General features: G+C 42.0%; 1 protein-coding gene across 1 annotated transcript in view; it reads left to right on the top strand.

The window, feature by feature from the left end:
• COL24A1 (collagen type XXIV alpha 1 chain) overlaps positions 1–15657 on the top strand; it is a 910546-nt gene that overhangs the window by 590595 nt on the left and 304294 nt on the right. The window contains exons 23-24 of the mRNA XM_069641689.1: positions 12013–12066; positions 15081–15125. Of these exons, the coding sequence (XP_069497790.1) occupies positions 12013–12066; positions 15081–15125 (99 nt within the window). The remainder of the gene's footprint in view (positions 1–12012; positions 12067–15080; positions 15126–15657) is intronic.

Here is a 15657-nt window from a genome sequence, read left to right on the forward strand (position 1 = left end):
AGGGGGTCAACTTGATGGGCGACTCTGATCCCCCCCCGGTAGCTGTGGCGATGTTCCTGTTCGCAGAAAGTATGCTGCGTACGCGGATCCGCAGGTCGTCCCACCGCTTGCGACATTGCTGTGGCGTGCGGGGTGTTGTCCCCACCGCACTTACGCGCTGTGCCACAAGGGCCCATATGGCCTTCTTGTTGGCAAGGGCCGTCCTGGTCATTTGACTGGAGAAGACGACGGCGGCATTTTCCTGCAGGGTCTCGGTGAGCACGGTCAGTTCCTCTCGGGAGAAGTGTACCTGCCGCTTGCGATCACACGCTTTCTTGGCTACCTTTCCCATATTTATTTTTTTAACTGGGGTTGCGAACGGGTTGGGATGTGTGTCAGGGTCGGATTTTTTATGGTTGTGTTGGGATTCGGATTTTATAGTTGTGCGGCGTGCTGTTTCCCGTTCCGGCCACATGCTTTTACTTCCGTTTCCGTATATTTACGGTGCCCGTAATTTGCGGTGGCCGCTCATTACGGTGCCCGCTCATTACGGTGACCGCTAAGATGGGTGGCGGTATTGCACCTGGTGCAGCGTACGGCGGCGGTAAGGGCCGTTTTGGGGTCATTTCCGCCATCGCAGCCTTTCGGATTCCGCCATGGCGTAATGCTCGTGCCCGATGGGTCGTAATTAGCCGCACTTTGCTCCTTCGTGCAATGGCGGAAACGCTATTTACGCTGTTGCGGTCCGGTCAGTCAATTTCCGCAAGGGTCGTAATGAGGGCCATTGTTATTAAGCTTATTTTTGTTTCTAAAACATTAGTCTCGTATTTGCATGTATGTAAAGTAGATTTTAATCAACATGAGTCAAAGGAAGTGTATAAGAAAGCAAAATATTCAATAGGGACACTTACTTCTGAAAAGATAAGGAAGGCATTTATTTGACTATATGATCTGATAGATTTTTTTTATATTGTTGTCATGATTTGAACATAAACACAGGGTCAGACGGGGCATAAAATCCGTACAAGCACAATAAAAAAGTGGGCCACTACCACACATTACAATTATGCAGAACAGACAGTTTGAGTATTATCCAAGGGGTATTTGTGGTAAAATATGTTGCAAATAATACATTTGGAAACATATTTGCTTAGAAAAATTGGTTAGAACTAGTGAAGGAACTTATGAAACTGACCCACTCTGGCCAAAAAAGTGGTCAATTCTGTAAAAAACGATCCCAACCTGTAATCATGGGCTGGCCCTGCGGGATTGCACTACATGTCAGTCCAAGCCTGCCTAAACATATACACTTCTGTTGAGTAAAAATACAAGACAATTCAACCTGAATTAACAAGTATTGAGCAGCTAAGACTGTAATAAAGCAGCGATGTTTATGAGGGGTCAAATGTACAGTCCATACCTTGGGCAGAAGCAATGTCTGGCTTATGCCCTCCTTTCTGTCAAAGCCTTAACTATCTTGAGTTGACATGCCAGTAAAAGTGCAATTACACTAAATAACCTCCATATGAGTGGAAACAGATTGAGCACTTCTGCAGTCCGCCTCCCAGTCGAACCCAAATCTCTCACGCATGCCCCTGTGTCACCAGTTTACTTCTCAGTCCTACACAAAATATATACCGCTCAGTCACGCATGTCCACGTGTCAGCCGCCTGCCACTCACTCCCAGACAAAATGTATTCCCCTCCACCCCCCATGGCCACATGTCACCAGCCTGCCTTCCACTCCCAGACAAAATGTATTCCCCTCAATCACATGTCAATGACGGCAAGACAGAACATATGTACCCCTTGTGTAGGGACCTGCAAGTCATGTTGGATCACACAAGACGCATTTTGTTTAGACGGAACCTACTAACCTAATGATCCAATGCTTAGTTTGGTTGATGTTCTCCGCTGGGTGAGAAATGGGCATTTAAACCAATGAAGAGCCACCATCTAGGTAATGGTAGCAGATAGGTGGTGTGTGCATGGGTAACTGGTCATCATGCCCCCGCGTCCTGTGCTGACACGAGGATCCATGCCAAGCCGCATAGATTTCCTAGCGCTCAGAGGCTGCCGAACAAGTTCTCAGGGTATATCTCTGCGTAGTCCACAACCTTCTAGGCAATTACAGACTACTATACTGGTGCGAGGACCTCTTTGAAGAGTGCTTTGCACAGCAATATTCCCATTTCACAATCTCAGCATGTGATTGCTTCCGTATTTATTATTCCTGTTCTTGCCTTTCACACTAATCACATTAACAGGTCCAGGGAGTGCTCAGTCGTTCGGTGCAGGTTAAATGCATCTAACCTTTCTCTTCGAATACTTGGCATGGTTGTGGCCACAGGTAGAGAGGAAGGGATTACCCATCTCCAACATTTTTATTTGTTAGCTCATACCAAATTGCTTATATTAAAGCATTGTGGTCGCCCCGCAGACATCCAGATTGCCTTGCACCCCTAGTGCTACTACAACCGTTGGACATAGTACCCTCCTGTGCCAAGAGCAGTCAATTGTTGGAAAAACAGTAGCAAATAAAAAAAGCCATTAAAGGCCCGGCATCCCAATGCTGGCCCATACCTTATCACAGGGGACTTGCAAAAAGCTCTGTTCCTTTTCTTGCAACTTTGTAAAATTTGAACAAGGCGTAACCCAATGCCAATACACCTCATGTGACCCACGCAAGTCACTCTGGGCTCCCGAATCCCACCATGAAATCACAATGCCATTGGGCGCCCTTTCAAATTAAACAGTACCCATGCTTATGTTGCATTTCCGTTGTGGGCAGACCTCATTTCAAGAATAGTATTTTTGCTAATGCTAACAGGAGCAAGACAGCCATCAGGACATCCAGTCAAACACATGTCTGCTGTCTTGGTCACCTGGGCAACGAGGCCCATTGGAATGCCATGTGATGAGGCGCAAGGTCTTCTGAGGAGCGTCCATCAGAGCTGCTGGTTCAGCTGATGGGAGAACAGAAGGCGTTAGACAGTCCAGACGATTTGATTTCCATAGTCCCAATTACATGGGACTATGGAAATCAAATCGTCCATTTATTTAAGACTAGTGCCTCATCCAATCTAGTGCATTGTGATGAGGCACTAGTCTTCTGGGGCACGCTCGTCAGCGCTGCTGTCCCGGGTGGTGGTTGAAAGGAAGGTATCGATCTTCCCAGACAAAATCATTTCCATTTCCCAGTAAGCAACTCTGCATGTTAACTGCTCAATGCTGAAACATGTGTGTAAACTGCAGGGCGAAGGTTCCATGGAATTTCATCACCCCCGAACCCCATTCCCTTTCAGTTTATATCTATTATCAAAAACCCACATCCCATATATATAATTTTTTAAACCGCCCCAAAAAAGATGTGATGGTTTTTTTTAATAAAAAATTTGCGGTAAAAAACCCCCCAAAAAACTTTTGTGATGAAAGGATGTTGTACCAGGGCGAAGGTTTGTATCCTGGCAGTGCCATATCAGCCTTTCACCTTTCAGAGCACCATTGTTGCCTTGGGTAACACTAATTGTATATAGTATATACTATTTACTGTGATTCAGTGTATAAATGAATTATTATTATTAAATTATTATTCCTGATCACATGTGAACTATGGGCCAGTCAAGCGTGGTGTGATGAGGCACACGTTCTTCCTTCAGGAGCATGCTCATTTGGGCTGCTGTTACAGGTGACAGGTGGGTGAGGAAGGTGCTCAGTATATGGCAGTGCCAGGAGCCGGAACACTTGAAGCCTTCCAGAAGCAAGTATGGCTTCTCCCATGCCTATTGGCTCAAGCATGGCGGGTCACCTGTGGGTCTAGCAGATGTATGGGGGAGAAAAGAGGTGGTGCTAGGAATGGAGTGACAGGAGCAGTCATCCAATCGAGCCAGGCATGCCTGATGCTGCCCTATCAAGGTCAGAAAACCCTGTTGGCATGAATGCTCAACGGAAGCAGCAAACCAAGCTGCTGTATTCTTACACAAATGCTCAAAGCTCAAAAACTGCATGATTTTTTTCACCACACGTGCGTTTGCCACTTTTCAGCCACACTACAATACAAACACTTTAAGCATCCTCGCATTTGTTCGGCCGTGAAGACTGTATTGATGGCACCTATGCACTTGTTCTGAAAGATCTTTTCTGGTCCTACAGGTACCATATTATTTTGACAGGTTGGGTAAATGCCCATCTTTGTTTTTTTATAAATCTATATATTTATATATATATATATTTATTATAGGATATCAATAGTCCCCCTATACCTAAGGTGAGTCAGACTCCCATAGTAACCCCTCCAAATTCTATTGTTAATAACTTTTGATTTCAGTAACCGATTTGACCGAAAGTTCAACAGTGATTAGGAACTCACACCCCCCCCACGCTCGGCCAGACTGCAAAGATACGTTAAAAAATAGGAATGTTATTAAGAAGACAAATAATTGATTTTCCAAATTTGCAGCCTACCCCCCAAAAATTTACCCATAGACAAATAAGGTCAAATTTTGCCAAAGCGAACAGCCCAAACCTCTAGACAGATTTGGACCAGGTCCAAAACAACTTGGCCACAAAGCGTTGACTTGTGATGCATGTGTGGTCTGGGGTTATACTGTGCAGTAGATATTTAAATATTTGAGCAAGAAGGGGAAGCCCCCGTCTCAAAAAGGAATAGTTATATCACCAATTGTGCATTGCAGGATCATAGTTTTCAGAAATGAAAAAGCCGCCATCTTGTTTTTCTCTCGATGCAAGAGATATTCGAGGTTATAGCCGAGGATATGGGAAAATGAATCAGAGGAAAAAGCTATTTGCAGGTCAAAAACATGCAAGTGCTCTCAGGCTAGTGAAATTTGGAAGTTGTAGCTGGTCTAAGGACTGGGTTTGCAACGTAAAGCTTTCTGTATCCTCAGCTGTAGCCGCAAATAGCCAACAGCTCAAAACAAACTGTGTCACAGAAACAGTGTATGTTGTGGGGGAAAGGGAGGGGGTAAGGGAGGTGAGGAGGCCATTTGGGGAGTGGGGGATATGGCACAGACGAAGGGAACTTGGTGAGGGCCTGAGAGGTCAGGAAAGTAGCACAGTACCCACAGTTACAGTTTTATGTTTTAAAGATATTTTTTCAGCTATAGTGATGGGGGTGTAAAAATCTATGTTCACGATTACCATCCTGGTCTCCCATCCAAGTAGTAACCAGGACAGACCTTGTTTATCTACAAAGTGAGGAAGAGGCCAGCCTCATCAGGCCATTTTACCCAATATATGAGCCAAAGTTGCAAGATTCCTTAGAGAAACAATCCGGCCCTTTCCTTTCTTTCAAGCTAAGCAGGCGACAGTCCCAGTTACTGAATGGATGGTCGACCGAATGGGCATCCATATATTTTTTTTAACCATGCTACTGTCATTCTTTTGTAGTCTATCAGTCAATAATGAAATAAAAATGCATATTTTTACAGCAACAGTGAGTTTCCCATCACTGCAGTAACTGAGACAAACCCTGCTTAGCTCCAAAGCGAGGAAGGGGTCAGCACCCTAAGGCCAAGTTGCCTAACAAATGAGCCCACCTTACAAGACCACTTCAAGAAGCATGGCCTGAGGGGGCCGGATCCTTTGAGGCTAAGCAGGGTCGGTCCTGGTTACTGCATGTATGCGAGACAGACCACAGTCCCAAAATGCTGTGTGTTTTCCTTGTTTTAAATATCTCATAAGTCACAGCATCCACATTGTTTTTTTAAACCATGCTACTGTTAGTCCTTGAAAGTTTTGCACTCATAGACCATTTCTTTTGCCTTTTGCTGAATTGCATTCTGGTATTTGTAGTCTCCCTGTCAAGATGGGGGGAAAATGCCACAGTTGTACACGTTTCGCCTAACATATTTATAGGGATTTATATATTTCAGTCACACTATGGTATGTGTAATCTTTATAAAGCAGAGTATTGTTGAAAGCCAGACATGGGGGTGATCGTATTTGCCCATGATGTGGCAAGGGAGTTTGCAATCCTCGGCACTGGTGCAGTTATCTTCTCCTGATTGTGGCTGCTTTTCTGGGGACAAGTAAAGGACACATGTGGGTGGACAGCGTAACTTTTCTTCTGAGGGCGGACACAACCCCTTGGGTTTTTTAGAGGTTGGAAAGCTTGCTCAAGTATTTTTCTACCAGGATTTTCTCAGGTTGTCATGTTCCCAGTGCAGACGCTTACTCACAAGACCACAAGCACTTGTTTCGTATTGGGATTTAGTTTTCCAGGGAATATTTCATGACACATTGCTGAGTTTAAAAGGTGAGCACCTTTTATATTTTGCCAGCATATTTATTGGAACATTTCCTCTCTCAGGTTATTTTTCTGGTGTTTGTTACTTTTTTTAGAAGTCCAATGCTATTTTGTCTTGCACAATTTCATCTAAGGAATAGGTCTATTGAATACATTTGCATATTCCACTTTACTAAGTATGTTCACTTACTTTGCACATATTCAAGGGTGCCAGCTTTTGGTTTTCGCTATGGGAGCAAAAGTACCCAGACATATGTTATTTTTGCAACTGGTAATTCTTTTTCCCTTTTAAGTGATTCTTAAATGCAGTTAGTTGGGGTTGTGCGATGTATCACAACAGTCACCAAGAGACCGGCCATAAAACACGTGGCTTGTAGCACACTGCTTAACCAAGTGTGTGATCCTTGGCAAATAATGTAATCGCATAGAGCATTAACGAAAAACATTGGGAGTTCTCAAAGGCTGCAATCTTTTTATACATAATAAAAAAAATAGGTATTTGTACAGCTACAGTGACATTGGAGGTGAAAAATCGCTGGTGACCTGGGTCTCCCATACATGAACTAACAAGGACCAACCCTGCTTAGCTTCAAAACGAGGAAAAGGCCAGCCCCCTCAGGCCATGGTGCCTAATAAGCAAGGTAAAGTTACTAGAACACTGTTAAAGGCCAGAATCTATGGTTTGGTTGCTGTTAGTGTTTTAAAATATTCAGTACACATGGGTGAAGGTTGTGACCACTGTCCTTAACTGAAGTACCCATTCATGTGGTAAAATATATTTGGCAATGCACACTGACCATGGCTGAAGGCCATGCTTAATGCCAGTTATCGTTGGAATGTAATTAGTGATGTCATCAGTGATGTGATCTGTGATGTAAGTTCTCACTTTAGCATCCCTGCAACAAACGTTTTCATTTTTTATTGCAATATATATAGATATTCACTGAAAAAAGTAACTGCACCTTAACTAAGGTTTTTCAGTGAATTTCAAGGGTTTTTACGGGCCACTAGCCATGGCCTTTGGCCGTGTCCACTGTACATGTTCCCCCAATATGTTGCTTTTGGACCAACTATACATGTCTTTCGGGGCCACTAGCCGGGGCCTTTGTTTTAGTAATAACTTCTTTATTGTTTATCAGATCCTTGCCAAAATGTCCAGTCTGAGTGGTGGGGTCAGTGAAGGGGTGGCTGGGTGGGGTGTGTGTGTGTGGATGCTGTAAATATATGTTTCTTTGCAGAATTCTAACCAAATCTGTCATACGAGTGAAATCATATTTGCAAATCATTTTTAGGGTCTCCTATAGTACTTGATACTCAACTTAGGTATAGTGCAGCGACCACTGCACTATAATATTTATTTATTTATTTTCTCATCTCCTTTTGTTGGTATACCCTACCTTTTGTGCCTGTCGGTAGACCCGACCTACCTATAGACTATAAACAAAAATAAGGCAGATGAAAGTTTTAACACAGGCGCTAACAATCAACCTGTAATATGATCTGTAGCAGCATGTTTGGTCCCAAGGCATTTCACCTGTACAGCCCCAAACAGTTATATTTAAGAAAGAAGGAAACAACCTTACGCTTTCCTATCAGTGGAATATTATTACAAATTCTTCAAGGTTACTACATTGAATAATTGAGTTTGTAATTAGTACATTCTCTTTCAGTTTTCAATTTGAATATTCTCATTATTTTTGATCATATGATATCCTCTTAAAGGGTGTCTTCATATTCATTCAGAAATATCCTCACATCTGTATATTCTTATCTCTTGATATCTTCTATTAAGTTGTCTTGATTTGATTTCCATAATAGGGACAGCCTCATATCAGCGCCTCGATGCCCCCGGCAGCGCCTCGATGCCCCTGGGCTGTGTGAGTGCTTTAAACATGCAAATAAATAAATAAATGTCCATATAGCCTCTAATATCCTCTCTTAGATTATCTTGATTTCCATGTTAACAATATCCTCATTTCCATATATCCTATACACGTGTTTCGCCAGCAGTTGGCTCATCAGGAGGAATGATAATATTTAGATCTAATTGGCCAATATTTTGATAGTTAGTTGTAGTTCAATCTCCATTTTCTGGTAAGCAATTGATTATTCCAAATTATTTCACACAGCTCTTCTGCTTATATATATAAAGGAGTGTCTCTCCCCTCCCAGCATGTACATGTGAACGCTAGATTCCCACCATAGACTGTAAGAGGATTCAATTCAACACTACAGCTAAGTCAATGCCTAGTCTGGGATACTGAATGGAAACCCTTATTGATATATCTTTATGTCCAGTTCATGCGTTCTGGATGACTACCCCTATATAACACCCCTCCCTTGGAATCCCCCTGACCCCACTGAGCCAAGAAGTAGTTCTGTTTTGCAAGTAAAAAGGTTTATTTGATAATTTAAACAATAGATATATATATCACACTTTATAATAATTTAATAATTGAATATCACACTGAATCTGAGCAGTAATCAATAATGGATAGTCTGGCACTAGCACACTTCTTTATAATCAATGATGAGTGGTTATAGGATGGATAAGATAGCAACAATACTTTATGGTTTCAAATGGATGCAAGGTGGACTGAAAATGCAGTACAGAAAATACTCAATATGCGTTCAACAAAACAATGTAATCACTTTTGTCTGGCAATCCCCTCCCCCCTTTATGCAATGCAAGGAAATGGAAGGAAAGCACACAGTTCTCAGAAATGCAATCAAACGTAATTCAGTTCACCCCAGCAAGCTTAGACTACAGAAGTTGGAAACACAGGCCCAAAATGCTTTTATATGTGCTGGCAATGAAGTGAAAAATATGCTAAAATGCTTTTAATTCCCTCTAGAGGTTCAGGGTGAGTGGTATCAAGTTAATATTACTTCAGGCTCACTTTAGCAAGGATCTAGGAGTAACTAGCAGGTTAAACGAATTTTTGGCAACTGAAAGCAAGAAAACTTCTGTTTTCACACGTGGAGAAATTTGCAAATCACGGCAAATTCGCGAGTGCGTTTTTCGCGATTGCGGCAAAACTATAGGGGGTAGGAATGCGGTTCTAGGTTCGCAGAAAAGCCACGATTCCCAGCTTTCAGAGGAAAGTTACTGCAAGTCTCTAGGACAAACAGTCACGGAGATATGAGCGATTAAATAAAGGTCATTTTTCAGATTTGAAATTTTAAAGTTCAGAAAGACAAGTGACAGCTAGCAACTAGAAAATGACAGGTGACAGTTAGGAGGCAGTTCGACTTAGATTAAAATAGCTTGAATTATATTATTTTAACTAAGAGATTGGTTCTGCACAGTTCTGCTGGGTACTCACAATATATTTTTGAAATAAATGGGCCTCGCCACGAATCTGGTCAGGTTTTAGACTGGACTCTGGTCTGGTCTCTGCACTTCACAGTGATCTGGGTCAGCTCTCTCTGGTTCTGCTAACAGCGGTCTGGTCTGGGTCTGCTCTCTCTCTGGATTCTGGAGATTGATGGATTTAAAGTCTGGATCTTTCTGCACAGCCTTCTCTAGAGATTGATGGAGGTAAAGTATGGATTTTCCGGCAGAGCGGCCCGCAGCAGATGGAAATGAATGTCCCTATCTGTCCTGTCTGTCTGCTTTTATCTGTTTCTAAAATGGGTGTGTGTGCAGCATCACTAGACCCTACCCCTCTACACTTGCCATTGGCCCAATTCTCCCCTCTCCCATGATTGGGGAAGGAACTGTGAGTCAGAGTGATGCTGTAGGTTTTATGGGTCAGAGGATCCTCCCCTGTCAAATTGCACACAATCTATATTTGATAAAAAAAAACATATTTGCACAGGTACACATCCGTTTAAAATTACACGCACCCATCACATATCACAGGAGGTATACCCTGTCCAAATCTGCTCTTCCTGGGGGCTTGCATTCAGAAATGGCAACATTTGCACTTTTTAACTGATTTTGCAATTTCGGACATTAAGCCAAATTTACACACATGTGCGCAAGGAGTATGGACATTAGTTGATGAAGTGTCAGATTTTTCACATGCACACATTTTGAGTAATATCCTCTTTTCCGCTAAAACCCCCCCTGAACATACCACCGGGTCCTAATACGTCTTAAAATGTGGGCAGAAAAATCACAAGAATTATGGTATCATTTAAATAATTTTCACAAGTCCGCTCTATGAATGATCCATCTTTTTCTAAAACCATATTCTGGCTACAGGAATGTGTCTTTTTAGGTCACATGGTACAGAAACCAGTCTTTCCAGTTTCTGCCAAGCTCAGAGACCCTGCCCCTCCCAGCTTCTGCCAAGAGGAAGCTGTTTTACGACATCTGCAATAAACCATCTGCCTGGGTGAAGGGGGTTGCATTGTTCAGAGCTCCTGTATTCTGTGGGGGCTCCCCTTAATTCAATTATCAGAGAGATGGCATATCCTTAGTGTGGCCAGCAGGAAACAGGCAGGCCTGGGAAGTTACTTGTGAATCAAGTTTCACTCCTGATGGGGGTAGTTGCCAGGCAAAATTGGAATCTCTTTAAGCCAGTTTTTAGCCACATGTCATTTCTGTTCCCCAGTTTTCTGCATTCAAATAACTAACAATTTTTTACATATGCAGCTAGAATGCTGATTCTAAGTTTAAAACTATGAAATTTAAACAATTGCAGCCTATGTGACACTCAAAAGTAGGTCACTCATTTCTTTTAAACATTTAGATTTTTAGTGTCTTTCAGTCCAAATTTACATAAACTGCTGAAATCCACAGCTCAGCCAGTCTTGTGATGAACATTGTTTTAGGCTCATCCTCTTTCCAGATTTTGTATGCCCACAAGACTGTATTCTGCCAGATGTCCGCTGGTGTTCAGTGAGATTTTTGGATGTGTTGCAAATAGGCATTTTGAGCTGGCATTCAGAGAAACAAAAGGTGATTTTAAAGTGCGGTTTTTCCTTTGGCACACATTTCACTCATGGCACCCCGGCCCATCCTGCTCACACTGGTGGGTGGCAAGTTAGGCAACCATTTTAGTGTGCACAACTGCGCGGCTTTCATAGATTCTGGCGCACATGTGGGCTTTTTCGGCCATCTTGGATTTCCTAAGCCCACAGCACCAAATGTTGTAGCATAATAGTCCAAACGTGGGTCAGAACACCCAACAAGACTATATTGGTGTGTCACAGAGTATACTCTTCCTAAACCCCAGAGCAGTAAATCAAAGTTCAAAAGTGGATGGTGGTACAGTCTCATCAAACGAGAAGCTGGAATGATGCTCCCGTCTAGAAAGCAATATATAGATAACATCTGACAGATATCATTTAGAGAAGAGATCATAAAAGCTGTGTATGGTTTTCATTTTATTTGTATTCATATTTTGTATTTATTAGCATAAAGGATGCGACTGTGGTCTCAGACTATGTTCACTGTGTTGCACTTTAAGGAGCAGGTTTAGAAATGAAGAATTATTCATGCACACGATGCCTTGATATTGTTCTGCTTTTTTCAAACTGTTTATTACTTTGGTTTGTGTCATGTGCTTCCTCATGATTGTATAGGCAAAAAAGTAAAAGAAATGGTTTGCACATCGTGTGTGTAAGTCAACCCATGCCGTTAAGGGCGGATATGCTACTTAGCTGTAGAAAGGGGCTGCTTTCTGTCTTGTAATGTGCACTTGTGTAGAACGTTTGTTAAATATGTTTAGCAAAAACCTTTTGCAGTAAATCATTGATAGGTAGTCGGAAAATGTGATATGTTTACAATAAAAGTACTATTGTTGTTCCCTTCAGGGAAGACCAGGCCGAAAAGGATATGCTGGTGAACAAGGACCGGAAGGCTTAAAGGTGATTTTATCATGTGCTGTCATTCCTAGGATCAAACATCACTTATTACGCCTTTGTTTCCCAGCAGGTTCCTCCTAGACATCTGATTGTGTCCTCTTCTTACATTTTGCTAAGTGTTTCTCTGGTTATTGTTTTATATCACTTGCCTTTCTGAGAACTCAAGCAATCCAAAAAGGGATTTGGAACAGGTTGTAAACCTTTAAAAATGTGCTTATTTCCCTTCCCGGTCCTCGTTCTGCTTCAATGCGGCCAAACCACGTTAAATGTTCCACCTTCCAGCCCTCCAATTGGCTTCGTAATTCCGAGTTTTTGTGCAGAGCAATGGCCAATAGGAAACCAATTTAGCGACTGGACACGCTACGTTCTGTCTCATGATTACCTCACCTCCAGGGCGCATTCCATAGGGACAGAATGCCATGTACACTGAAAGAGACAGTTTTCTCTTTAGTGTTGGCTACTGCTATTTCGGAGATACAGTGGTCCCTCAAGTTCCTTTTTAGGGTTAACTTGGAACAGCCTTTCCTAATTTATGCGCAAAGCTGTTTTATTGACTTAGATGGCCTACAGTGTGTTTCATCTCACATACTTAATAAATGAGTCTTCAACCACTTTCTCATTAAGAATACGCATTCTGCCCATGAAGAAGTGGCCACTTGTTTTCTAAATCCCTGGGCCCTCCGATCATTCCTTTCCGAAGAGGGCCTTGGAGGCCGCAATGGTTATTCCATCTGCTATGGAAGCAACCGTGCAACTTGTGCACGTATGCCCATATCTGCTCATGGCAACGTGTATGTCTTAGAGAAACAAAGATTTCTGGGTTATAACCACCCCAAAGGCCGTTTTAGCATACTGCACTAGAGACTAAACCGCCATAACGCCTCTTTACTCCACCTTGATGCGGCACATTTCCAAGACAACCTACAATATAGTACGTCATTTTTGGGGGCACCGCCAACTGTCTAAAATCCATGGCACACAGTGACATTAGCAAGGTATTATGATGAGCAGGTTTTGCTTAAAATCTATACTCTGCACTGGTATCTGAATTACCACAACCTTTCAGCTCAGTTGGGAATCTTTAGATGAAACATGTACAAGAACGTTTAACAATGCATATTCAAGCTTTTGTTATGCTGTCCCTCGAAACTACCAACTTCATCCCAATGCCTCTGCTTATCCAAGAATTCATGAACTCAGAGAGCCTTTGCCCAAAGATCGTACCACGTCTTCATAGTAGTGGTGCTTTAGAATATACATTTAGCATCTTTTAGTGAAGTTTCTATTGATCAAGTGGGAATAAAATGAGTAGACCAGAGACAGTGAAACTTCTTAAAGTGTTGTTCTTTAATGTTCATGGTCTCCGTTCACTTAAATACCTTCACTTAAATATTTAACACACTAGATTGCAACCTTAACAGGACTTTTGACCCCTGGCGAATTTCAATTTAAAAGTTTTTGTGATTCCTTTTGGATGTCAGCTGTGGTATTACATCAGAATCTAGGTTGCTGTAGATAGAGTTAAACTATTTTTTCAATGTTAGACATATCCACTTGCGACATTCCATTTGTTGTTTTAATTCTTAATAGTGACTACCAAAAAAAAGAACGGTCTTCACACTTTTCAATTTTAATCCAAATTTAGGTTCATAACTCTTTTGTTAATCAATTCTTACTCTCTACACGTGTTTCACCCTTGTTTATATCACAAGCAATCCTCAGGAGAGATGTATTATACTATTTTGTGAACTTAGGGCCTGCTTTGCCAAGATTCAATTGTTCAACTATGTTTCAAAAATTACTTTCTGCGGGCTCAGCTTTGCAAGTTTTTTGGGAGTAAAATACCCTTTCGCTCTTTTGCAATTCAACTTTCCCTTCCTTGCTCCTTGTTTCGCCGCCTTGAGGAGTCCTTCTTGTGCTGTCCATTCCTAGACCGGCGGCACACCACCATTCCCTAATATATGTGAGTGGTGGAGTCAAGGACAGTTAGATCCGTATTTCCGTCTCTGTTGTTGGTTCCTACAGCAGCTTTCATTGTCTCATTATACTTAGTTACTAGTTAGGAGATGTGTTTGTGTATTTGAAATTTGTGTGCAGATTGTTCTGTCCCGCGTGTGCTATATGATGTGGGGAGAATACCTTTTCTGTTTTAGATGTGTCTGTCATAGTGTGTGGTCCTGCAATGACTTCAAAAGCAATTGTATAGGTTTCATGAAAGTTAAAGTCAAAATGATTTGCCGCTTCTTCTCCTGAAATTGTATTCCATTATGATGTCTTTTTTCTCTTTTCCTTTCTTTTTTTTTAGAGTTGTTTACATGCTTAGATAACATTACAAAATATTTTTTTTGTCCCAATGTCCATCTTTGTTGGTAGTCTTGGTAGAGACGAGCAGAACTGTACAGCAGAATCTCGATTATCTGGCACATTTGGGAAGCCATATGCTCCCAGAAATAAAAAATCTGGTTATCCAAATGTTATTTATCTAAGCAGGATAGCAAAGCAGAAAGACTGGATACATGAGACTGCTGGTTTTTTGCTCTGCTATACAGCTCCAAAACCTTGTTATTCAGCTTTTTATTCACAGGGACTGTCACTATTACTAGCAATGAAGGTGCCGGTTAAAAGGCAATTCTAATTAACAAGGTGCTGGTTAACTAATATTTTACTGTATTAACATGAATAGTGTATTCCCTGCTTACGACACATAATGGGATATTCTAGTACAGAAGACGGTTGAGGCTCGATGGCTGACCGGCTACCACATTAACTTGGGTTATTTCTATTAAATAAGTGAATATGTTTCCGGAATTCTGAGGAGCCACTCGAGCAGTACTAGAACTTGACATTATCCAGGAATGTAGACAAATTAGGATTTCATTAAAGTGCTCTACCTTGGACACGTTTTCAAAACATTGAATTCCAGCACAAAGATGCAAAGTTATCCCATGCAGAGGAATGCAAACCTTACATAGAGGACACAGAACGGTGCTCACCTTGTCTTTGTTCTTTGTCAACAGGGGGAGATTGGCGATCCAGGAATCATTGGAAAAATTGGTGAAGCAGTAAGCTTACGTTTATTTTTCAATTGCACCTCTAACATTTATTGTAATGATAGTATAACAAAAAACAAGTGTTTAAATGCTGGCAAAATAACCTTTGTGTTCTTAAATAATGGCTATCGGAATTGTCTCATTTCCATGTTTTTATTTGTTGTTTTTCCATATACAATGACTAATCAAGTTGCTGTGAATGCTTTGGGATTTGAATGTAATGTTAGTATGGTAGCATGGTGATAACTGTTCATGCACACAGCAGCGGGCCACCTATTATCACACAACCATTCCAACATGAGACACTGTACAATCGGCCTCATTACAAGAGTGGCGGACGGGGTTAACAGGTGCCACAAAAGGATGCAGACCCGTTAACACGATTCCGCCACATTACGAGGTCCCCTCGGGGGACCCGCTCTGCGTGTCTGGTTTTACCAGACGCACAGAGCGGGTCCCGCGAGGGGAAGAGGGAGCTAACAACGGGCCGGTCGTAATCGGCCCGTTGTTAGCTCCCTCCCCCATTCCCATTCAGCCCTATAGG

Source organism: Ambystoma mexicanum, chromosome 1q, assembly GCF_040938575.1.
Source record: "Ambystoma mexicanum isolate Mex_15411 chromosome 1q, UKY_AmexF1_1, whole genome shotgun sequence".
Taxonomy (NCBI): Eukaryota; Metazoa; Chordata; class Amphibia; order Caudata; family Ambystomatidae; genus Ambystoma; species Ambystoma mexicanum.